The 27,971-nt window shown below is 37.5% G+C and overlaps 1 protein-coding gene across 1 annotated transcript in view; it reads right to left on the minus strand.

Annotated features, from left to right (window-relative positions):
- Positions 1-8,470: 8,470 nt before the first annotated feature.
- Positions 8,471-27,971, minus strand: part of SHB (SH2 domain containing adaptor protein B) — a 96,330-nt gene continuing 76,829 nt past the window's right edge. The window contains exon 6 of the mRNA XM_053465797.1: positions 8,471-9,985. Coding sequence (XP_053321772.1) covers positions 9,802-9,985 — 184 coding nt within the window. The 3' untranslated portion in view covers positions 8,471-9,801. The remainder of the gene's footprint in view (positions 9,986-27,971) is intronic.

Consider the following 27,971-nt stretch of genomic DNA (forward strand, 5'->3'; position numbering starts at 1 on the left):
AAACCGGTATTATAGGGCCTTAAAACACTGTGATAAACTCAAGCTGAGCTCCTAGAGAAGAGGAACATCAGGGAGGAAAGTAGAGCAGAGGAATTTGGGGCCCAAAGAGGGACGGACCGTCCATCTTAAAGAGGGCCACTTGCGAAGTATGTGTATTTAGTCAGATGTCAGCTCTCAAAGCAAATGTGAAACCAATTCTATTTCCTATCGTTAACAGCTTAAAACAGAACGGATTCTTTTGCCTTTGTGAAATCGGAGAAAGTAAATGTGATGACCGTGTTTATAATAGTCTTTCCTGTTTTCCGTCCTTGCAGTGTAGATCTCCGTGTGTTTCAGGAAGTGACAGACTGATTCTGGAATTCCCAAACCTGGTATTTTTTACACATCACCCTGACATGAAATATTTGCTCTTCTACCCAATGGCTGCTTACTGCATGTGAGCATGTGAAAACTATGAACCAAGGAACATTTCTGTAGGAATTATTATTTCTTCTGAACTTGGGCATCCTAAATCCAAATGCAGAGCAGATGTGTTGCAAGCATTTATTAAATTAGTTTTTTAAACTGTATTTAATTCAGTGTCAAATTTAAATGTACACTTTAAAACAAAAACATGCAAAAAAAAAAGCCAATAGCAAAGTGTCCCTCCTTTGTAGGCGTAAAGACTCAAACTAGTCTCTATTTCTTCCCCATGTAACTCTTGGGGAGGGCTGGCAAAGGGTGCAAATTGAGCAATTGGTATGCTTCCAACTTTGTGGGTACAGTTTGGGGAAGGTGCTTTTCTATTCCAACATGACTGTGCCCCAGCGGACAAAGCGAGGTCCATAAAGACACGCTTGGATGAGATTGGTGTGGAAGAAAATGACTGGCCCACACAGAGTCCTGACGTCAACCCCATCGAGCACCTTCGAGCTGCAACAGAGATTGCGAGCCAGGTCTTCTCGTCCAACATCACAAATGCTCTACTGGACAAATTGGCGAAAATTACCACAGAAATATTTCAAAATCTTGTGGAAATCCTTCATAGAAGAGTGGAAGCTGTTACAGCTGCAAATAGGGGACCAACTACATATTAATGTCTATGTATTTAAAATGTGATGTCATCAAGTGTATGTTGTGGGTATGGGATTGGTTGCAGCTGAGGGCACTGCCCTGAGTTAGTCTTTGCACTTAATTATAAGAAACTGGCATACATTTCTAACATGCATATATTTTCTTAACCTGTAACGTCTGGATGGCTACTGTATGTACGCTAGCAGTCCCTCTGTAATAATCAAATAAAATACAGTATTACTTTCCAAATCGATAGCCCAAGAATTTCCACACATACAGAACAGTTCCCCTATCTTACAATGTAAATGGGAAACGCTGAGCTCAACTGCTGTTTTTTTCCTTTAAGTCTCATGTTCTACCTAAAGCCAGTGGAATGTGTGAAGCATATCTCCCTTCCTGAAGAGGAGATCTGTCATTTGGATTGAAGTCCTGCAAAATTACGACATCCCATTACTTCCCTCATTTTCACTTTTTACCCTCTGCCAGAATGACTACATTCCCTTTATTACATTTACAGTAACACATTCCATAGTCTTAGTCTCCGCAGTACAAGAATGACAGCTGACTCAAGCACCGCAAGGTAAGGGGTGCATAACAGCTGCCCGGTGGCAATGCCCCTTTACCCCCTTGTGTTTCCGGTGATAAATCAGCTCTGTGGCACAACCCGCTCTGAAACCAGGGGAACTTTTTATCTTGTTTATCCCTAATTACACTTCTCATAATAGACTATTAATACATTATAGTTCTACATACCTTATTTACCCCTGCTTACCATTACAACTATTCAGAATACCACTCTGTTTTTACCCCTACACTCATTTCTATATTCTTGTAACTCTCGGCGGCTCAGTAGACTATAAAACATATGCACTAACACACTTGGCAGGCAAAAGATGTTTCTATCTTCAAGAGCATTAAGTCTCCCATTGTTTATGGTTCAAGGAAACCCGAGTACAGTTTGATAAAAAAGGAAACATCTACAATTAGAGGAAGAACAGGGTGAGGCTTAGAATAATAATTATTGACAAAAAAATGTTTTAACTTCTTAGCTGGTCTTGATTAAAACTTCCTTTTTTAAAACACCTCGTGTATCACAATGTGTTCGCTGCAAAGTACAAAATGGAAAACAAAAGGAATGTAAGAGAAAATCATTGACTTTACAAATGTTGGTGGCACAATAATGATAAGTGGACACGGGCATTGCGGTTTTTACATATAGTAAGTTGTTATATATCAATACAGTTAGTCTTAATGTTCCCCAAAAGCTGACCTTAAAAGAGAACACCCACCAATTTTTTATTTTTTTTACTAGCATCAGACTCCAAATTTTATTTTCATATTTCTCTGTTTTCTTCTTTTAAAACAGATCTAGTTTTTGCATAATACAGGCAGCTGAATATTAGCCATTTGTATCGTCTTCTTGCCGTGTTATCCCAATCTCGACATAATAACGTCTTATTCACTCAGTAGGATGTTCTGACTAACGAAAGTCTATGGAGGAAAGGACTTCATAGAACTGCCATAAAAAATCAGCTTGAGCAGGGAAAGCCACCCAAAATAACACGAATGGAATTAATAGCAGCCTCCAGGCTTACGCTCAAGAATATTTTTCCATGGGACTTCCTTATTAAGTGGGAAATAACACTAACTGCAAATATATATATATATATATATATATATATATATATATACTAAAGCTGCTGTTCCACCTAGTCTGCTGAATTTAGCACTTATATTTACCACAACTAAATGCAGCATTAGAACCCCCATTCCTAGTACTGGGTTGGCAGTCCCCCAGCCGCAAATCTGTGGGGCAGATCGCCCTCTATTTAGGGCTCCCTGGTTTGTTGGATGCCTAAATCCTTCTCAGAAATATTATTATCTTTTATTTATATGGCGCCAAGAATTTACGCGGCGCTTCTTACAATACGTATATTCAAGGGGAATTACAAAACTAGAACTGACAGACTAAGTCAAACTGATGTTTTATAATCTAGCAGATAAGTCAGTCTGAAAAAGCATATGTTTTATGTTATTATTATTATAAGTTCAGTAGAAAGAATACCATGACAGAATTATTAGGGGGTTTATTTGCTTTATATACTAGTGAATGCAACGGATGTGCATCCCAATCATGGAGAAAAGGTTAACAAATGGTCTCCCCTCATGTCATGGAGCCTGCACTGAGCACTATTACATTAAAATGGATTGACACTTTAATACCGTAACCTAATGCAATATTATACTTCTTAGTACTGTAGTATACTTCACCCCCCCTGAATAAAATAATTGCTTAATAATTTAAAATGTTGCCTTGTTTTTTTTTTTCAGGGAATTTTTAATTGTCATGTGGCACAAATGCAAGTACTGATAGGTTGTTGCCATACAAAGTGAAAAGCCTTTGTCAATAGTCAGAGGAAATAAAATTACAGATTTTATAAGAAGTTATTTTCTTAACATGGTTGAGGGCTCAATGAATGTTTTTGCCAAGTGTAACAGCCCTGCATGCCCATACTTTTTCATTGGTAACAACAGGAGTGATCCCTCAATGAAACAAATATAAGCGAAAACACCACAGGGGTCTCGGAAGGTCCCCCAGGTCACACACAGGGTGATAAACAAAGAAGGGTTGTAAGGTCCTGCTTTCTGATTAGTGTATGCCTATTAGGCAGGGAGACCACAGAGAGAAAAGGTGTTTCTACCTTTTCACAAAAAAATGTATTTATAGATCTAGAATTAAAAATACCTATGTCGTCATCGGGACATCACCAGGAAATTAACTCAAGTAACCTCACAGATACTTGGGATCTACAAAGACCTCAAGATGTATTACTCATAAAGAAAGAAAAAAAAGTCCCCCCAAATTCAATACTCCTTTCATCTGGCGTATAAAGCATTTTGTATTCTCACACTACCCACCAACCCCAAAAATATGAAGTAAACATGTGAGTCTAAATTTTACTCCATAACAATGTGCAGGTTGCAGAAATGTAATGTTCTTGAGTGCCTAAAGTTTTTCACCAAATTGTGCTCCAAAGTCAATTGATAAAAGGAACAAAAAAAGGACATTGTGAGATGCCCTAGATTTTTGTCATTTGAATAAACCTCTGTTATTATCTTAGATTAAGATTTAGAGGTTTTAAGGCAATTTAACCTCTCCCCAGTTTTCTGCCTATGCAAACATTTCCCCTTTAAAATGAGTCAGCTGGGCGCTGTTGTTGGATTGGCTACTCGCTGTGAGTTACACAAATTAACAATAATGCTATTACTCATTATTGTTGGGATACTGCTATAAAAGAGTCTTCAGGACTAAGGATCAATGTGTATAGCATGTATGTTACAGATGGGCCTCAGAATACAAAATATGGGCATCAATGGACTCTACAAGAACATAAAAGGTTTATGAAAAAAGAAGCTCAAGCATTACTCATTTGGCATTGCTTGTTTTTTTAACGCATTCTTCCATTGTTATTTACATGTCATATAGCTTCTGCTTCAGTAAGCATTCAGGTCTCCAATGCAATGACCTTTAGCCAGCACCTTGGTATTTACTTTTTTGGTGCTATGAAGACTTTAGGCCACAGTGTATTTGAAGCATCAGTTTGTTCCATCCTTGCTCATTGTGGAATTCTTTGTCATTACTGGTAACCAGAATCACACAGAAAAAATGAGAGGGGGTATCAGCAGTTAGGTCTGCATCACTATAACTTTATCCAAAAACTGTTGATCAAGAAATTGTGATTCATCAGACTAGACAACCTTCTTCCATTGTTCCGTGGTCCAGTTTTTATGCTCACGTGCCCATTGTAGGCACTTTCCGCAGTGGACAGGGGTCAGCATGGGCATCCTGACGGGTCTGTGGCTACACACCCCCATTCACAACAAACGGCAATGCTATAGTAGCTCGTTTGTGGAATTTGACCACATCGGCCAGCCTTCACCCCCCACGTGCATCAATGAGCCTTGGCCGCGCATCACCCTGTCGCTGCATCTGACGCTTTTCCTTCCTTGGGACACTTTGGATAGGTATGGACCGTTGCAGTTTTGGAGATGCTCTGACCCAGTCATCTAGCCATCACAATTTGTCCCTTGTCAAAGTCGCTCAGATCCTTACACTTGCCCATGTTTCCTGCTTCTAACACATCAGCTTTGAGGATGAAATGCTGCCTAATATATCCCACCCACTGACCGGTGCCATGATAACAAGATTATCAGTGTTATTCCCTTCTCCTGTCATAATGTTATGGCTGATCGGTGTATATTTACACAGTTCTGTGCAACAGTAGGTTGTCTCTAGGTACCGTATATTCCGGCGTATAAGACGACCCCCAACTTTTCCACTTAACACATTGAGTTTGGGCTATACTCGCCGTATAAGACTACCTCTCTACCCAGTATACAACAACCAGCCAATCACGGCAAGCGATGTACCTTACCGGTGATTGGCTGGTTGTTATACAAACATATACATACATACACTGCCCTTACACACACACACACACACATATATATATATATATATATATATCTACACATACGCCTGTCCATACATACACATTTATACACTGCCCTCACCACACACCCCTGCCTTTACACACACACACACATATATATATATATATATATATATACACACACACACACCAGCTTACAAACACACAAATACCTACACTGCTCTTACACACACCTGACCATACACATACACTGACCTTACACACACATATATACACATACACTGCACTTACACTCCTTTCTCCCCATCTCTTACCTTTCTAATCTTCTATCTTCTTTCTTCCATCTAGTTGTCGGAGCACGAGGTCTGTCATTTCCGACTTCTGCTTTACTGCTCCCTCATCACTACGCGCCGGCAATTGATGCCGAGCGCCAGGACATGACGTCATCCCCGCGCTCTGCATCAATAGCCGGCGTGTAGTGATTAGGGAGCAGGGAAGCTGAGGTCTGAAGTGCCAGACCTCGAGCTCCCTAATGTTGGGCTAGTTAGAGGGAGGTCGTGATCTGCTGATCAGGGATAGTTGGGGAGATCACGATTTTGCACCTACCTCGGCGCAGCCCTGAAGATCGGCCCAGGGGAGGCGGCTTCTCCACTCGCCCCTCCCCTAGAGATTCGTGGCTTCGTGGGAATCTCCGGCTCGGTAAGTACCCGGTACTCGGTTAGTACCCGGCGTATAAGACGACCACCGACTTTTGAGAAGATTTTCTGGGGTTAAAAAGTTGTCTTAGATGCCGGAAGACAGGGATTTTGTAGGCATATAGTTAGGTGTATGATTAAACAAATATACCAAGCAGGTGCTAATGATCATTCATTTAGGGTGAAACACATTAACTGAAACAAAAATATCTGTGCTGGAGGACTAAAACTGGGTGAAGAGTTTAATGCAATATGACAAAATCCATTTAACTGAGATCTCTCCCAGGCAAAAATTTCAAGGCAGATAGGGGTTTACAAATGTTTTGTCTAAGCTCTTTTGAAGCACAAAGAAATTGACAATGTTGATGACTGTGGACGCAGTTGTTGGCTAAGGAAACCTAGCGCACAGATGAAAGAAGCATCATGCTTCCTTGAATTCGTAATCGGAAGATGTCTGGCAGAGGCATCAGCTCAGCATTGGCAGAAAATCATGGGTCCCTGATGAACCCATCTACTGTCCTGAGAAGCCTGGATAGAAGTGGTCTTCATGGAAGACTTGCGGCCAAGAAGCCATACCTCTGACATGGGGGGGGGGGAAGCCAATCAACTAAATGGAAACACAGTGACTGGGGTGCAGAAATATGGTGGCACGTGCCCTGGACTGATGAGTCAAAACGTGAAATATTTGGCTGTAGCAGAAGGCAGTTCAGTTCAGAGCTGGAGAGCGCCACAAATCTAAGTGTTTGCGAAAAACAGTGAAGCATTCCAGGGGCATCTTATAAGTGTGGAGTAGTGTAGATACTCAATGACCATGCATCAGTGAGGCATCTTATTAGCCCCAAATTTAACCTGCAGCATAACAACCCCAAACATATGGCTAAAGTCTTTAAGTATGTTTAGCATAAAGAAGACCAAGGAGTCCTGGAAGTGATGGTATGGACCCCCTTAGCCCTGACCTCAACATCATCAAGTATGTCCAGGATTACATGATGAGTGAGAAGCAACTAAGGCTGCAAAATCCAAACTGTGGTTTCTCCATCATATTTGAAACAATCTACCCGCCGAGTTCCTTAAAAAAATGTTGCTGTTCTGAATGCAGAGGGTGGTCACACCAAACATTGATTTGATTTAGATTTTTCCTCCGTTAACTTACTTTGTGTTTTGTTAAATGATAAAAATAAACTATTATGTTTATTTTTGAAAGCATTCTGACTTTCAGCATTCACACCTGCCTAAAACTTTAATGTATATATATACAAGCATATTTACCGTTTAAGCTTAATGTCCAGCATATTTACAAAAAAAAGGTGCAGCCTTTTTTTATATTAAAGGTAACCAGTGGTTAGAGCTTTCAGAAATTTCTGAAACATTTCCTGCGCTGCAAAAGACTAGCGCTTTCTTTGTTGCAAGTGAAGTGGTTCTATAAGAAGAACAAGGGTCCCCTAAAAAATCATTCAACATACACACACAAAAAGAAAAACCACAATGCTTATAGCTCAGTGTGATAGAAAAGAAAACTACATTTCAAAATGGTGATTTCTAATGAAAGAAAAATTAATGTACAATTTTAAAAAAATCCCGTTATGGCTCAAAAGGTCTAAAGATAATAAAACGATAGTGGTAAAAAAAACAAAAAAAACAAAAACAAAAACAAAAAAAAAAAAAAAAAAAAAACCCCAACATCCCTTTAATCTTTCTTGGAACTGGCATTGATAACACCTAATGATTCCTGCATGAATTACATGTTGTATATTAATGTACCCTTGTTCATAAGATGGCCTTCTTTCAGATTGGCACTCTTCATGGTTTAAGTCTGGTGCGCTGTACGGTCTCTGTCAGCTAACGCTATAGAAATCACTGGAGTGGTATAATTTAGGAGTCTTGCAGGAGAGGCTTATAATTAAATGTCAGATGTCAGGCAGCGTCGTTTCCACACAATGGGGATCTCTCATTTTCTTCCATTCACATCAGGACACTTGTACGGTTTTTTTTCCTTTTCCGGGCCTGACCTCTTAGGCTAAGTTCTTCGAAAACAAGATCCCAATTTGCATTAGAATAAGAGTGTAATGAAGGGAAAATTTTGAAGCAAAAGTGAATAGCATTTGAATTAATAAGAGAATAAACCATTACTTCGGATACTTATTAGGAATTTTCATATTTTTTTAAGAGAATTCAAACATGTCCCATTACATTTAGACTACCTTAGTCAGAAATACAAAAGCAGATAGCACAGACAAGAAGAAGCATACGAAGAATTGATGACACTGCTTTGGTAGACACCGTAAGTTTTACTGAAACATGCCAAAGATCTGTTTTATTAGAGATAAGACAGTTGGGGACCCTAATACTGTACTTTTTTTTTGCTATTTGGAAAGTTAAACGAAACAAAAACAGGTTTCACAAGCAAACAGTTAAAAACAACAATACCCTGATTCTTTTACTTGTTTTTTTTTTTTTATCAACCTATTAACAGTAGAGTAACGCTTTCCCACAACAGAACAGTCACACTGTACAAACACAAAACATGGTTAACTCTGCCTCTTAAGGCATTCCGACTGTAAGAAGGTGCACAACCACACGTTCTTTGTACCAAAAATGGGGTCAAAAATATACTTATATATTAAATTGCTATTTTTCTTTATTTACATAACCTATTCATAAATAATTAAACCATAACGTGCTACCGCATAACTGACAATTTAGGATTAATGGATGCCGCAAGTGAAAAAAAAAAGAGATAGATTATTGCTCCAAGAGGCATGGGTTTGTGGGTGTAATGTCCGAGCAGGCCTGAGTCTTCCGTTCAGGCTTTCCTTGCACCATTTTTTTCCACAGGTACCGCAGAACAGAACTTGTTTGGATTCAGCAGTCAATATTGGTTGAACGATAATGATCCTGAAGCCAGTCACGTACCCCTCAAAGCAACTAGGTGAGAAATCTACACCAGTATTTTGCTTGACACTTCCCCTTCTATGAACAGTGGCATTGTTTGAATAGGCAAGATTAGTCAATCCTTTGTGAATAAGCTGCACCTCAGAACCTAGAAGTACAACCTGTGAATCGAGGAACCACATTACATATTGCGGTGACTGCTTCCTTCAGTGTCATCAGGAAGTAGCATCAACAGATTCATTAGTAAACGCGCGTAAATCGAAAATTAATACTGAAGGTTCCAAAGCGATTTTGGCAAAATAAAGAAGTGATAAATACATCTTTGTTGGCAAATAATCAACATTGCTTCACATTGTAACATTTCTTTGCTAACTTTCGCAACCCAAACAAGCAATGCGTTTCCAGAACTCCTTTCCACGTTCAGAGCTGCTCAACATACAGACCACGGCAGATAAAAAGCTTTGGGTTTTTTCACCGTCCCTCTTCGTAATAGAAGTATTGTTCATCGTGAATACCATAGTGCAATATTGCAAATACGTTGAGTGCGATACAACCAAGCGTTTGTAGCCTCTAATTTACGTTCCACAATGCCAGTGCTTGAATAGCCTCCAGCAGTACCCTGCTGTCTTATAGTGCAGCTGTACTGGCTACAAAGATTCTTCACAGACCCCTGTCCACAGGAAGGGGCAGACGAGTCAATTGCCACACTACAGGGTCCGCACAGCTACAGGGTAGAGGAGTGATAAATGTTCGGCTCCTTTGATTGGAAGCTTTCTAGTCGTGTAGAAATGGATGACCTCAGGGACGCTGTCAAAAGGAGGGCTGTTCTGACCCAGTATATACTTCTCTTTGGTTTTTGACAGCTTCATGTGCATAAAGCCTTGGCTGCTCCTATAGGGAAAATAAAACATGTATTAGAAAGGAAAGACTGGAATAGAACCAATGCAATATTCATAATGCCATACAGCGCACTTGAGTTAAGTTGAGTGGAGAATTCGTAACGAAGGCCCCATTTTCTGTATTCACTAACCTGCTAGTACAAATAGAGTAAAATATAATTACAAAAATAAGAGGTATTTCATATGAACCAAATGTATACATAGCACTGGGGTGTAAACGTATAGGTGTAAGAATCACAACTAGACTTGCAAACATTTAACATTGCGGTTATGTATAAAGGGAAGCTCTTGCGATGGAGAAGAGTCTATAGTCCTTGCCTTACGTCATGTTACATACACGTACAAGTGAGAAACCTGTTAACATGGATTATGCTGGCTTTTTAGAAAGCCTATTTTTTCCTACCTCTGCTTTTCACTACAGAGCAAACCAGCGCTGACAACAAAAACAGACTACGTCTATGACAGCTTCCACTGAACCAACTTTTCTCTGCTAATACCTTAGCAATATAGATGGATAGTGCCACAGTGGAACTGTCAGACGAAATAATAGCTCCATAACACCAGCACTGGAATCTGAAATAACAGCTCTGTTTGCAGCCAGCAGGAAAACAGAATTAATAGGCCACTAAAAAAAGTATGGGGAACGAAGCGGCTGCAGCAAAGAGCCATCATAAAGTGATCTGTCAGCCATCAGAGGGAGTCACAAGAAAAGTGTTCCCAAAGTATCATGTCATCATGTGATTTGAGGTCATCTTGTGCATGACTACTGTGTGACAGAATGTGTTAATATCAGAATCATGAAACAGGGCCAGGATTTGAATCCGGTTGAGAAGCAGTATCTCCTGTGAATCGAGTCTGGTCTCCAAAATAAGCAGACTCTGGATGCAAAAATCCCATGACAGCCCTCATGCCATGCCGGCCGCTAGCTAATACTCAATAGGACACAAACATCTGCAACCGCTTAGAACAGCTTGAGTGACTGTGCATGCTCAGGCAGGTGCTGGTTAGGCATGCTTGGTCTCATAACAGATGCCACTATGGACAGGTCCTGTTGTGCTACAGGACAGAATGGTCTACCAAACATATGTTACCCTCACTGTGAACATGCTCATTAGCCATCTCACGCGTATATGACAAAGAGACGGATTTTTATTTATTTCCCTGCTAAAAAGGTACTTTTTCTTCCCATTTTTTCTGTGGAAATATTTTAACGTTTTTGCTCATCTTTTGCTGTAAAATCTTATAAAGTTCCTCTGAAAGTTAGAGAACCTAGAACAGACAGCTGCTCTCACATAAAAAAAAAATCTACATTTTTATATATATATATTTTAGCTCCAGATCGTCATAAATGTACATAATTGTATAAACGTAACTCCTTGGGTACCTGAGGCCCTGCTGACTTTTAATTCAGCAAATTATTCCAACGTTCTCTTAGCTCCCAATCACAGCCCTACATAAAAATGCAAATCAGTTTGCAAATCAGGGAAGATGGGAAAAAAATAAACACGCTATCACAGCTTGTGATACAGCGAAAGGAGAAGCTTGGTGATGCATATGCCATAACACCACAGAAACATTAGTTATTACAGCCAAGTGGTGGAAACGAACTCATTTGCAGAAGATGTTCTGCTGGCAGCAACAAATATTTGATCAACAACTAGTTATTATGAAAATGCGGCATTTATTTATACCACGTAGAAGATAAACATAAGACTACGCCAAGCAATTATTAAAAATAGAGGCTGATATTTCACGCATGTACAGAAATCCTCTGCATTATTATTTGCCCATGCAAAAGAGGATCCAAGAACAAAAAACGAGAGCAGTAATCGCAGTGGTAACCTAGATTCAAACTTCCACTACTGCCATATGTGCAAATAAACTTCACAACTACACGGGAAACTCCTGTGAAATAGCCTGTATAGCACTATACACTATATACAGTTAACTCCGTAGCTAAAACACAAACTTATTTTGAGACTGATGCTAGCAGAAGGTATGCACAAGTGCTCTAGTTGATGTGGTTTACAGTGTTGGGCAGCAAAAATATTGATTTATTTGATTTGACCTAGAAATTACATCTTGGAGAGGAATGTACTACTGGTGGCCAGGCTTGGTAGGACATTGAAAACCAGAAGACCTGTATAGATGGTAGCAAGAAACAAATGGTCACCAGAGATGGTGTGTTGTAGTCCTCTCTGTTTTGGAATAGACTTATCCATCTTTGACGAGCCAGGGAGTGTACTTCACGCCATCCAGAGCCAACATAATCTCGTCCACTTTTCTATTTGGCTGCATTCTGAAGAAACTGGACACATCTAGGTTCAAATTATTTATTTTTGGGAAACCTCATTTAACACACTATTATTGTTGTCTATAGTTGTATGCTGTCTGAAATGGACTTTGAACTGTCAAGGGAGGCATAGTACCACATATAACACAGAATGCACCATTTATTTATATATATAGATATATCTATATCTATCTATATATAGATATATCTAGATATATCTATCTATATATAGATATATATATATCTATATATATCTAGATATATATATATATCTAGATATATCTATATATATATGAATAAATGGTGCATTCTGTGTTATATTATTATTATTTATTGTTTTATATAGCACCATCAAATCTTCACCAAACAGGGATTCCAACTGTAATTGAACAAAACAATGAGATTGTTCTAGACAACCAAGAATCAAATAACATCACCAATAAATATTAGTATTCTAAAAAAAGTGTCATGGTTTAACTGCTGTGAAAGGAAAATCCCAGTATAAACTACTATGTGTAATCAATAAATCTCTCCACCTTCCCTAAACAGGGCTATCTCCAATCCTGCTACAAAGACTTATCGGAAACAGATTTCAACCTCTGGACTATCAGCTATGCTCATTTCCAGGCAGAGTTGTCAGAGATTACAATGTTGCGGTCATCTAACAGCCCTTCTTCACATCTGCTTTCGTGGATGCACACATAGATTGCATTTCTGGATATTGTAAAGAGGATCCGCTGGCGCTGGATCGGGTTATATACACCTAGTGACATATTACATTTTACACAACGTAAAAAAATTTGATCAAGATCGATGCGTTTACATAGGATTCATATGTATATATGTATAGATCTATATACTGCTGTATCTATCTATATATATATATATATATATATATATATATATATATATATATATATATATATATATATATACACACATATATATATACATACACACACACAGACAGATACTTTAGCTTAACTAACTTACATAAAACTGATACAGTTAAGATCTGTAAGTCACAACCATTCTTTAATGGCTGTGCATCGTTTTATCACCCTCCAATCTCCAATGATATAGTCTTTGTTAGCAGCGTTAAAAGTCTGTGGGCACTTTTTAATTATAGATCGTCTGGTGTAGAATTTTAATTTCAATCTCATTTCTTTAACGGAATGATTTCATTCTGGTAGCCACGATTGCTCAGTCAAGGTGACATCTTCACATACATAATTACGATGCAATAAATACCCCTGGAATGACTGTTCATTAAACCCTCCTGTTGGCTGATGGAGGAATTTGACACTAATATATTTTTCTTAGCAGGGAAATGACAGACAATTACAGAAGAGATGATTTTTTTTTTTTTAAGAATAGGATCGGAAGAGGCTTAGAGCTTTAATCTTTCTTGAGCTGCTTCTTTTGATTAACACTTTGGTGGCCAGATAGGTCAGTTCTGTATCGATCTTTGTGCTTTCAAAGATCTATAAGATACATCATAGCATTCGTTTTGTGGACATGTCATTAAACTAAAGCTGGGATTTGTCAACACTTTGCAATCCTAACCGTAACAATATTGTAAGCTTGCGAGCAGGGTCTGTGTTATCTAATGGTACAGGTTTGTCTGAGTTTGTCATTTCTAGTTTTGTCGCACCCTTTGAATGTATGTACTGTGATATACTCTGCATAATATTGTTGTACTATCATAAAACCTGATAATAATTAGAATATTTTTCTATACCCCAAGAGATGACTTCAAATTATTGTGTCGCCACATTTCTGTATAGCACTGAAAATAATTATCATTACGCTTATTATGTCAATATATTGTAAAAATGTTTTCAGACACCAAACTGCATAGCAGCAACCTTCTGATTTAAATCAGATAAAATCAAAGTCAGATAAACACAGTAATAACTTGTTGGGGGTCATATGGCACCTTGAATCATTCCACTGAGAAAAAAAAAACCAACAAAAAACCCCCCACAAAGATATGCCAATTCTATAAGGAGCTTGTAGAAACCATTGCTGGGCCATAAAATGTCCCCAGAAGAATAGACCATAACTCTGCTCATCCACTGAATGTCCGTATTGATTACCTAAATGTACCTGTAAATACAGGTAAGGCATCTAAACTTGAAATAAACCCTTGAAAATAAATACAAAAGAGGTAACATTCATTGTTAATTTAAAGGGCAAAACATCTTTGAAGAAACATCTTAAAAAATAAACCTTTTCATACTGTTATGTGTGTCAAGGTGTACCAATTCTGAAAAAAAAAAAAAAAAACATTAAAATATAATTTTTTTAAAAATCCTTAGAATTTTTACAATAGTTTTGCTAGAATGACAAGAATATTAATATAAAATGTGTTAAAGTATATAACTTAAAACTGTGCCTTTCATTAATTTACAATATTGTGTTTTTTTTTTTTGTTTTTTTTTTAACTAGAGAGATCTTATTTCTAGAGACTAATGACATTCTATCACAACAGACTTCTATCACTGCCAGTATGCTACATGTTAATTTTCTGCTCCAACACTGTGCATTTCTAGAGTCCCAATCAATATGCCTATATTGTAGGTGGTTATTGGTAATCTCAAACTCTCAATCTGCTAAATTTCACTGTAGTAGCCTTGACTGTGGAATAATTGCTTTTAATATTAAGTACGCTGCTTCTAACCTCAGTATTTGTACCTAGTAAAATACCTTTCAACTCCTTAATCTCGCTGAAACAATTAGTTTCATGGCCTTGAGGTTAACAACAACAAAAAAAAATCCAATTGGGTGTTTTTAATTTATTTCCCTTCGGAGAGATGACATCACAATCCCTTCCACCATATACTGAAGACTAACATTCATTTTCGCTCACAGAAAGGTTGTTGATTAAATTGCTATGGAAACAAAATGCCTCTCCTAGCGGAGAGCCTTACATCAAAGTAAAATCTAAAATCTTATACGAACATGCACTTAATAGATGTGTCTTTGCCCGTATGACATTATGTGCTTCGTCAACTCTATACACACACACACACACTACTTCTGTATACTGAAAATGGCAGTCTCCAACAATAAGCAAAAAAGAAATAAAATATAACAAACCAAACAAAGTGGGCAAAAAAAAAAAACATCTAGTTACTGGACTTCAGATATTAGACACACAGTGTCTAGAGAATTCATCTAGCATATCTTGCATGTGTCTGTGTAGGGCATCGGATATATCTCAGTATGTATATAAAAATAAAATTGGAAAAGAACTCCTAAAACATTTTGGTAAATGCAGATCAAGCATTAAGTACGGCAATATAACTCGCCAGGAACCGCAGCAAACTGCGATTGTCATAGCCCAACCACTACATGGGCTCTCACCTCGCATACAGCTGTGAGGGAGTTAATCAAAAATTCATCTTCTCTCACCAGGAGACCATCCCAATTACTGCTGTAAAAATGAATTAAAGGGAATAGCTGTGGTATAGCGAGGCTACCAGAAATCTCTCATCATGTTAACAAAAGGAGGTCATTTTGGATTTAGGATATCCAACTGTGATCCATTTGATAGTTTGAAGGATCCTAGGATGTTGTACTTGGCTAATCATCTTTGGAATACATCACAGATTTCTGCAGACGTTTGCACACGGGCCCAAAGCCACGTGTGTGTGTTTATGTCGCTTCAACTTTCCTGCGTAAAATTGCGTTGTGAATAATTTACAAATGACACAAAGTAACAGTTATGTCAGATTAGCCTCTCATGTGAAATTCCAGCGTAATCGTGTAACAGAAAAGGTCTGCATCAGCCAAAATTTAGCAAGGTATTGTTTGTACCTTCTAAACACCAAGATGTTTAGCACTGTGTGATGAATTGGAGCTTTTTCTACCTCAATCGTGTTTCACGGCCTTGTCGTCATCCTTCTAGAGGTTATACTCACCTTAAGCTCCAAAACCGTCAGGAAAATCTTCTTACGTGTCCCGTCCCATGCATTGCTTTGATACACAAATTCTATCCATGACTAATGATTAATGGAGAATTCTGCCAATAACATTTTGGATTTTAGAACACTTGGATTATCTGACAGTGTCTGTGATGGAGACCAACACAATTATACCGCGGATATTAGTTTCAGGCAAAGCTGTTACCACATACCAGGAACGCTGTCATATTTGACAGATATTTATGCAGATTTATGGGTGCGTATAAAGCAGGTGTCCATTAACAATGCATCAAAACTATATCTTAAGTGTGTAGCATACAGCAGGCTTTACAGTCAAGGCAATGTTTCGGTGGCTTTTCAGGTGGAGATTAACAGGATAAGCTAACCGGTGTATTTAATGCTACTTTACCCTACCTTTCAACGTTCTAGAGACACTTCAAAATATAGTCTAGAATCCCACCCCACTTTAATCGAAATGAATGAATAAACAGAATTTTACTCAGAAACACCGTAGTTCGATGCCAGACTCCAAGTTCACCGTTGATTTCATTCTAGAACACCCTGCCCTTGGATTACCCTCTTGATCAGAACAAAAACTATAAAGCATGAGCGAGCAAGACAGAAGAGAGAGAGAGATGTAATAAAAGAGCACACAGTGAAATAAGACGTAGCAAATATTTCTCTTGTAACGTTCCCTTTGCAGTTTCACTGCCATTTTTTACCTACTCTGACATCACATGAGCAATATATTTCAGAATGAGCCAATTCTCCAACAGTGATTACACATTTCCTTTATAGAACACCTTGCTGTGAAGGAATTTATCTTAACAAGGGCAGAAAAAGGTACATAATGAGCACTGGTCACATCGTAGAGATAACAGACATTAATAACATAATCGATCTGTGCCGATATCCTCAAGTCTCAAAGCTCAGGAGGACACCTGACTGTGGGAAGGTAGAGCATCTTACCAAGTGAGACCAGCAAGAAATACTTTTTCTAGTTTATCAGGGTAACAAAAGCAATATGTCCTGGATTATTGTAGCAATTTCATCAAATGTATTCACCAAACTATTTAATGTATTGGACTTAACCAGCATAGTTACAGCAGCTATGACAGGTCTTTCTCAAGGTCACAAGTAATGGCATTCGCTGGGACCCTCCGTTTTAATTTCACAGGCTGCTGCCTTAATGATAAAAGCGCCCGGTCCTATTAATTACAATGGAATCATATCAAGGACTGATCTAACCTGTTATTTAAATGTTTTTAATACATCTATATAGAAAAGAAATTGGCACAGCTGGCAACGATGTTTTCTGCCATGTATAAGCAAAAAATGTATATGTTAGAACATGATTTCTGCACAATAACAGTATTTAACTACATTACAGATTTAACTGGTTTTACAGGTATGGGTAATATCATTTTAGGATAAATGACCACTGATTAAGTTGGTGAGTCTTGTACGCTCTGGTGAAACCTGCCATTAAAGGGCATATTCACCCAAAAGTGTTCTAATGGATGTTTTCCCCCAGGGAAGCTCACAAAGAGCTTGCGGGATTCTCGTACAATGGAAGCCCTGCTGTTTGCCTGCTGGTGCCACGTGGTCATCCAGTATTTCTTGTTATACATCAACTTGGCTCTGGCTTTCAATGGCAAAGCAGAACCAAGAGAAATCATAACAGAAAGGCATATTTGTTTATGTTACATTTTTGTGAGCACATCTGTTCTTTTTTCCTTCCATACCACAATGGATATGGTCTGCCAAGCGTGGTCTCTATAGGCCTATAAGTAAGATGACTCGTAGCCTTGTTCAAGGCATTAAACAGAATACTGTCAAATCCATTTCTCCATTCGTAACCTAGCTTTTTTGCTGAGAGAGCGAGAACAAAGACACACAAGAGGTTAGGAATGGACTCACAATCTATTAAAGTCAAGTCACTGAACATAAGCTCCCATTTGTAAGTAATGGGTACATGTATTATACCTGTGTTTAATATTTATAACTGCACACGTATTATGGCCCACCGTCCCTTTTTTTTGTTTCAGCATGGAACAGAGTGCTGTGCTTGGCTAAGCAGGGATACAAAAAGAGGGTATTGCCTGTTTATAACGGATCACCATAGCTCCAGTCACTCCCTGCCTGACTTTTCCCACTTCAGACTCTTGCAATGGCGATTTGTGGTTCCTCTCACCCTTCAGCACAGCTATTCCTGCCTCCTGCCTATTAATAATGATCAGAATACATGCACTACCGACCTTAATGCAGGAATCAGGTTGCCATATTACTTACCTGAGAATTATAAAGGTATAATAAGTACCAAAAACACATTTTCACTGTCTAAAATACAAATTTCTTGATTTAGCTATAAACAACGGCGTACAACACATCTGGAAATGGTAAGAGCCGGACTCGTGGAATCCCTATAAGCCATAGCGGTGGGGAAGACAGATGTAAAAACAGGATGACATCATTGGAAATCTAGCCAGACCCACTGTTTGGCTCTATGTAGTATGGAAGCCTCTTACTCTGATAAGCGTATTCTCTTGCCTGCCAAGTTGCTGTGTTAGTAAACTCAGTACAGACAAGTCATAGAACCCCAGTGAGAGCCATCACTGATCTGTATCACATTAACATTCTCCAAGGTGGAACATTTGACTATTTTAAAAGAACAGGAAAGTCTAATTTAAATCTGGTTCTACTGTTCACACCAATTGAAAACAGTTTATTATTTTTTTTTTTATAAAATGTTGATTGTAGGTCTGTGCCAAGAGCTATGTAAATGCAAGCATGCTTAGATATTCCTGAAGAAGGCTGGACTACTCACATATCACATTCACAATGTTCGCCATATGCTGCCCACTAGCCGTTAGTTGTTATGCGGCAATATTAACACTACGTATATGAGAGGCCCTTCTTTTCTTGCTGGTTATATAAAAACAGGGAATTTAAAGACAGCTCAAAATCTTTATATATTATTAACAAGACAGCTGAAAAGTAACTTTGACAGGCTCCAGGAAAAGTCATTCTTATTCTTGGTGTAATGATACTGATGCTTTATTTCTTTGGATAAAAAGTAGAACGTTTGCTGATCTTGCTCAATGTGACATTGGTTTTGGCAGAACCTACAGTGAAGATTAAGTGCACCTCCTTTCCACCGAATAGATGCGCTCCTTCTTAACTTAAGCGCGTGCAGGGGAAGCGGATGAAGTGGGTATTTGTTTTCACTAAAAGCAACACACTGTTTTTTTAGTACGTTTGCACGGTCCATAAAACTATAAAGACAGATCCACCCAATTTCCTTTTACAAACAAGAAGGAAGAGCGATTTAGTTTGCATAGCTGGCAAGTATAAGGCGACACTCAACTATCCTTTAAGGAACGTGCTCTACTTTTGTCCCATCCACCCTTACAAAAGGAAGCCTCAACCAATCAACAACAATCAGCAACTTAACAACAGAAAAAAACATCACAGAGAGCAATAATCACAAATTATATATTTATGGATTCTTTTTTTCTTTCCTCTCCCAGAAGTGAATTTTGTTTGCAGACACTACGGGGCTTATGGTTGCCTTTGGCCTTTAGATTCTGTAGATAACGCACGATGACACTGCTACATTAACCTGACTTTCGCACTTCTTTAGAGTGATAATAATAGATGGGGTCATTATAAACGATTTAATGTTACAAGTGACAAGCATCTTTTATTCACACACGGCTGCTAATTATCTGACATTTTATTCTGGCCTCTAGGCTTGGCTTTTCATATTGTATATCAGTCTCATTTTTCTGCAGCGAGGCAGGATTAACTCTGAACAAACCTCTACTCGTTTGACATGCTGTTCCGGTAAGCAGATCCAGACACTGGGTTTTGGGAGAGAGAGAGAAGAGAACAGTGTACGGCTTTTGCTGCCGAAATAACCAAGCCAAAGCTTATTGGGAGATCAAAGACCCTTCATCAATGCTCTGCTACAGTTATTGTTTCAGGATTAACCCATATAATGCCAGAAGAGCTGAGTATTATGCCATCAGTACAATGCAACTGCTGCGCACTGGCTCTAAACTTCATAATATTTAGTGGTCAGCAGTCAGCAAACCAAAATGCCTAGCGCTGAGCGGCTATCTGTTCTGGAAGCCACCATTCACTGCCTAGAACCGATAAAACTAATGTAATAGCGACCCGCTGGCCAGTAACAAATACTACAGAAAAAAAAAAAAAAAAGACAAAAATACATACATCATTAGTTAATAACCTTTGCAGTTAGCTGATCTGGATGAAATGTGTCATTTTGTTAAGAAAGGCAAAAAAACATGTGTCCCCAAAGGAACAGCTTCAAATCTGTCCCTGATCAAGACTTAGGAGATGGTAGACCGCAGGCTGCAGTTTCGTGTTCGATTTGACCAGATGTGACATGTCACGGAATCATACACATCGTATGCCAGAGTCCCGGTCTCCTCTGTGGAGTTGCGCTAATGGAGGCTTCCATGAAGTACATGACATGGACTATCAGACTTTGAAAACATAATTAACCGTGCCCATATAGTGGTGAATTAACAGGTAATGTGCCAAAACAATCTTTACTCTGAAATTGCGGGTATCCATGTCATACGCAGTGCTCTCTATATATAAATCCTAGCAAACACAAAACAAGACAACCTATTTTTAAAGTAAAAGAAAAAAGGGTGTCGGGTATATTTTTTATCTCTACAAAAATAAATACAAAAAAATGATTTTGGATTTTGTTCTTAAGAAAGCTTTAATTACGATAGTTTCTTCTTACACACACAAAAATCTAAAGCTGTTGACTCAATCTCAAATGTACATAATATTATGCATTTTTCATGCAAAAAAAAAAAATTTGTGTTATGAAAACTTAGATGGAACAGAGTAGTTAATCTCATTCATCGCCATTACTACAAGTGTCAAATTCCAGTTCGGGAGGGCCAAGGACAAGCTAAGATTTCAGCATGACACCCAACGCTCTTCTCAGTGATACTTAATGTGAACTGTATTAGTAGAATAAAGGAGCCTTACAACTCTGACAGGGTGTAGAGGGCACCTCCAGCACCAAGTTAAATCTCCAGTAATGGATTCTGACCTGGTTGAGCATGCCAGAGGCAACAGTAATAATTGGCTGGCCACTATACAATACTGGTGGTACAGCTGATGTTGGTGGACGGTCTCGCTGACATTCCGCGCGGGGCTCGCCCCACATGCAGGAAAACACAGGGGCTGGAGGGGAGGTGGGCCTGGAGTGCTACTCCTGTGTCCCAGAGTTTCTTGATGGCGACCCGGAGAGTTCCCGGGACTGATCATAGGTGGGAGAGCCAGGACTGCCTGCCAACTTTACCTCAAGAGCTACCTCGTGGCCCTCAGCTTCAGAGAGTAGCAGTGTGATCCACACAGCGGGCAGGTGAGAGTTAATAAATGACTCCAGTAAGATTTTTCATTTGCGGTCCACTGCCACTCGGAATTCTGACACACACAGCTATGACTCACTGGAAAACCTATGGAATTTTTTTTTTTAATAGAAAAATAAATATGCTTTGTGGGGTGTTTTTGACATTGTGAGAAGCACCGAAAAGTTCAAGAGACAGCAGGATTAGGAATAAATAGTAATTCTGGTGCAAAGTTTCAAAACATTGTGATTACCGTAGCAACCCTGAAACGGTCGAATCAGCAGGAACCGTCTGTTGGTTGCTATGGTAATAAGGTCCCTTTTCAAATTCCACCAGAATTGTTTTAATATCTATATAACCCCCAGTGAGATTAAGCTTGTGCATCATATACCCACCGGCAACACCGTTCCGTAGTCTGCAAAGAAAAACTCGGTTATGTCAATAAATTGCAGTACAGATTGGATCCACTGCACTTTCATATTTCAAGGCAACCTACATGTTACATGCTTCGGCAGTATTACCCAATACCGTAGCATGGAGAGTGGCATAGCATTCAAAGCCTTACATTTAAAGCCGCTATTCATTTACAACACACAAAGTGAAGAAGACACCCTTATTGAACAAATGAATGGAATTAAAGCGCAAGCTTTGTAGACAAATTAGGTCTGGCAAGTTAAAGCAGAATTAAATTCTACCTATTAAAGTTCCATTGTTAAGAGAGTAGCGCTCTTTTCTCTTTTAAACACAATATCTGTGTTTATATATATATATATCTATCTATAGATATCTATATCTATCTATAGATATATATATCTATCTATAGATATATATATATCTATCTATAGATATATATATATCTATCTATAGATATATATATATCTATCTATAGATATATATATATCTATCTATAGATATATATATATCTATCTATAGATATATATATATCTATCTATAGATATATATATATCTATCTATAGATATATATATATCTATCTATAGATATATATATATATCTATCTATAGATATATATATATATCTATCTATAGATATATATATATATCTATCTATAGATATATATATATCTATCTATAGATATATATATATATCTATCTATAGATATATATATATATCTATCTATAGATATTTATATATCTATAGATATTTATATATCTATAGATATTTATAGATATTTATATATCTATAGATATTTATAGATATTTATATATCTATAGATATTTATATATCTATAGATATTTATATATCTATAGATATTTATATATCTATAGATATTTATATATCTATAGATATTTATATATCTATAGATATTTATATATCTATAGATATTTATATATATATATATATAGATATTTATATATATATATATATAGATATTTATATATATATATATAGATATTTATATATATATATATAGATATTTATATATATATATATAGATATTTATATATATATAGATATTTATATATATATATATAGATATTTATATATATATATATAGATATTTATATATATCTATATAGATATCTATATATATCTATATAGATATCTATATATATATCTATATATATATCTATATATATATCTATATATCTATCTATATATATATCTATATATCTATCTATATATCTATATATCTATATATCTCTATATATATATATATATTCTACAATATATATATATATATATATATCTCCACTACATGCTTTCAAGCTGTTAAATCACACTAAACATTTGCACTGGAGATAAACAAACACAATCTGCTTTTCTTAGTCTGTTTATTTAATTAAGAACACATACTGATTTGTGAAATGCCTCCTTATGCTCGCCACATTAATCATTGTCAATCATTATTATATGCAACAGCATGAAAGCAATCTAAACAATTTGGAACAAATTAAGACACTTTCAATTTAACACCAGCTTGAATTGCATAAACCTCAACATTTGCAGAAATCTTCTAGGAATGATTTTAAAGCATTCCAGTGCAGAATGTCAAAGCAATGTCTGCGTATGTTCTCGTACAACAGCTCAGAAGAGAATTCTCTGGAATGGAAATATTTGTTTAAACACAACCGTATGTTTGTGCTGTGTAGCATTATGTTTCACACGCGTCGCAGTTTACAGAAATCCGACTGTTCAAAGCATCCAATATATATTTTATTTACTCTCTTTATTATGGCTGGCGAGAATGGGGCATTATAGTGAAGTAGCCCCACACTCGGTCTCACAAAAAAAAAAAAAAAGTTATATGTCTAGGTGCATCTTCCAACAAACAATTATAAAAAAATAAAGCTAGACAGCACACCTTGGATTTGTAGGTACCAATACATACATATTTTGTATGGACTACAGTGCATTTTATACGTGGATGCATTCTATACTTATTGGATTCTTTTACCTTTTTTAACTCCACCCTTAGCTGCTACACTCAATGCAAGGAGCATACCTCAGTATGCTTCTTGCACATGCTCAGTGAAATCAATGGCAGTAGCATCAGTCAGTGATATATCATGCTATCTGATATTTTGCTAGCATACTAGGATTGCTACCTGGCATATGCAAAAAGTTTACAAACGATGTCTTCCTGGTTTAAGTAAAAGAAGCTAGATGAGAATGTATGATTTCTCAGGTTTCTAACACCAGTAACTAAAAATCCATGCTCTAAAATGCATCGTAAAAGACTCCAAAAATGCATTAAGAAAAAAAAAATTCATCTATTACTTACTGTTAGAGTTGGGTTTTGCTCATCAAGAGCACAGATTTATTATACACAGACACACACACAAACCTACATGCATTAAGAATTAAGTACTCCATTCAGAGGAGGACATAGAAAATTAAGCCTTCACAATGTGCTTCCTTAATTTGATTTCGATTGGACACGTATTTTTTTCTGTTATTACTGTGGCACATTATTCAATAATGCTTACGCTACTAGAATACATCAAAATGCTAATTAAATGATCCTATAGCAGCTTTTGGGCGAGCAGGTGGGGCACCGACTCAAATGTACTTTACATATGCTTTGATTTGGGTTTCGGCTGCAACCCCCTTGGGTTTTGGGTTGTGATGGGACACTTTGTAGAAGACGTATATATGGTTGTTGGGGTCATTGAAGAATGATTGTTATCTATTGATCTATTTTGATAATTGATTTGAGAACATCCCACCGTTTCCACTCCATTGATTAACAATTAGAAAATAGCAAAGCTTATTCCGAGGAAATTTCATTTGCAGGGATACTCTATTAGCCCAGCTAACGAGGACTACAACTGTCATGATTCTTAGGTAGTCAGTTATAACAGTTCTTGATAAAAATAATGTTATTTAACCATTAGATGTCTACAATAAGCAAGTGACTACAATGTAATCATTGTGATGGGCTATTAAGTGCTAAATGTACCTCTGATCATTTAGAAAGTTCCCAGGTACATGCATAAAACACAACCACTGGGAGGTTATAGAACGACTCAATGCTACTAAATAGCTGAGCATTTGATTTTTAGTAGGAGTGGTACTGGAAGGAACTTGACAGCAGATGGTAGGCAGTCTGTTGATGGTAATGATCTTCAGACCCCTGTAATTGGAACCAGTTCTAAGAAGCCAGGCGTCTCTTCAAAAATCTATAAACCATTAAAGAGTCTGCCTGACTTTTCCTAAATGTTACTTCCCAAATGGCTTATAAAATTAAAATGATTAAAGCAATAAAATGCTCTAAGCAATGATCTGCTATAAAATACTGCCTTATAAATGCAGGTCTCATCTAGGAGCATAAATTGTTCAATAACGTTTAGAAGGAAGTACATAACCTATAGGTCCCACGATAACACTTATAAAGTGTTACACTGTGGTTATCTGGTTAAAAACACAAACCCCCAAGAGAAATCCAAAAACTGCCAAACAGAACAATATGACATGTTGTATTTTGCGAAGTTTAATAGAGTTTAGCAAGCTTGAACAAGCACAGTTTTTCTCTATGTAAAGAAGTTGTGAATTCTAAATTGAGTAATTAGAAGTCACTTCTATTAGGACATGTCTAATGTTGCCAACACCCATTGATAAAGCGATTCCCTGCGTTACAGGGGCTATACACGCTTGATGATGTAACTAATTGAATTCTGTGAGGTTATACATCCTACATACTGCTCAGCAGGACTATAGGGTCGGTCAACAACATGTAAAAATTGACTGATAGGGCAGCCCTAAAAAGGCGATGTTGGATGAGCTCTGGCTCTGACAAAATGGGCAGTGGAAGACTAAAGATTACATGAACCATACTTCTGCTCTTTACAAACATCCTTGCTTTGTCATCTACATAAACATGTCCGCATTGTTGAGTACTTGGGCGTTTTTAGGGATTACCAGTTAAGGTCACAGCTGGAGAGCACGAGGATGGAGAAGATGGAGACCACCTTGTAATGGGGGCCCACACACTCTTGCGACGTGTGTTAAAAGAATGAAGTCCGGTCACTATTAACTTTGTAGTAGGTGCCAATGGACAAAATTCATTGTCCACATATATCGCAATGCTAGTGTTCCTGGGGAAATCCAAACGCAAACCGAGAGCCCTTTGTGTGAGAAGCTATGCTTCAATAAGTACATACCTTAAATAATTCAAATGTAATAATGTGCTGACTTCCAAGTTTATGTATAAAGAGACACCATTCTCTTAAAAGTCATTATGTGTGCGTAGGCAGACGGAAATTAGGTTTTATGGAAATGCAATACATCCCTCAATCTGATTATTTTTTTTCTCTCCACGATATAAAATCACCAACAGCAATGCTCTCCTACTGTAATATAATAAAGATAGTGCTATTCCTGCAAAGGTGGAACTCTAGATGGGAACATTTGACAGCCCAATGACCTCAACACTTCATGGAACATTTAGTGTTTGGTGACTTGGAAGATTATATTTTTGAATGGAAGTGGCACTCTTGATTTAAAAAGAGCACATTTTCGTAAAACTCTAGTAGACGTTGTAGCTGTTGCTTATAAAAAGGGACCCAACATACAGAAAGAGGCAAAATACTAAAAAAAAAAAAAGTCTGATGAAGATTTAGTAACAGGCAAAGGGTTAGAAAGCAATGCCGTCATCAACGTGAAAATATAGCTCCATAGGATAACCCTTTTAACATCAAACATTGGGGGTTATGCATAAGATGTGATGCAATTTCAAAGTCTTCTTAGGCAGCATTGTAAGCCTGGGGGGAGGGGGCAAGTCCAAACAGTTGGCCCAGTAACAAATTAACCCTGGCAGACAGCATGCTGATTTCCTAGAACCCAGGATTAAAAAAAAAAACAAAAAAAAAAAAAACACATTTACAAATGTGGAATGCACTCATAAATTGAGCACACAATGGATCTGGTTATGAAAATGCTAATGTCCTGGTAACTGTAGCACCCCTAGTGGCTACAGGTAGACATGCATTTAAAGCACAAGAGCAAAAAAGCTTCAGCTAGTGGTGAGCAGGGACTTTGTTGTCCCTTTTAAACTTTTCAACCTGTGAGACAATTCTTAGCTTTTCTGGCTTGTTACAGATAATCCAAGACTGCTTTTTTCAAGTGCAACACATTGAATATAAATAAGGTCAACTAACTGTAGTGCATAAACTCTTTGTATGAAACGGATCCATTTAAATATAACTCGTAATATATCTGAGTAAGCAGGTCAGAAGAGAGAGAAGCACAAGCAACAACACAGATCCGGTTTAAATCTAATTTTGCCAGCAATAAAAGCATTAAAATAGCCATATATTTTAGTTTAGGTCATATTTAAGTACAATCTCTGCCAACTAAAGGATGTTTTTACATATCTCAATATCTCAGTGCCCTGGTTATTGTTAAGCACAGGAAAGGGTTAACGATTACTACTCTGAGCAGGAGCTTTTAATACTTGCATATACATCCTGGTGTCCTCATTATGACCTGAATTTCCTTGTTTTATTGCTTCAGCCTGCCCACTTTTCAGTTCAATCTGCGCTAATTACGAGCACAATGATTTATACTCGAGGCTTCTGGAAATAGCAAAGTCAATACATACGTGGAAACGTATCTAGAATAAATATTTACCGCCGTAACACTTGTTTCTGTTAAGCTTAATTAAAATAATTTTAAAAAGAACCGAAGAGACATGGAACAGCAATGTCTAATTTTACACGCTTTAAAAAAAAAATAATAAAAAAAAATAAAATAGAAATCATAGTTTTGTTGGCTTTGAAAACAATTACCAGAACATTGAAAGGTGGCCATAACCCAGAGCGCCATTGCTTTTACAGTTCCCTGGGCTGGTTAGGGGAGATCAGAGGATCTCCTTGGATCGCCGGTGACCCCCCCAC

Source organism: Spea bombifrons, chromosome 1 (assembly GCF_027358695.1).
Source record: "Spea bombifrons isolate aSpeBom1 chromosome 1, aSpeBom1.2.pri, whole genome shotgun sequence".
In the NCBI taxonomy this organism is placed as follows: domain Eukaryota; kingdom Metazoa; phylum Chordata; class Amphibia; order Anura; family Pelobatidae; genus Spea; species Spea bombifrons.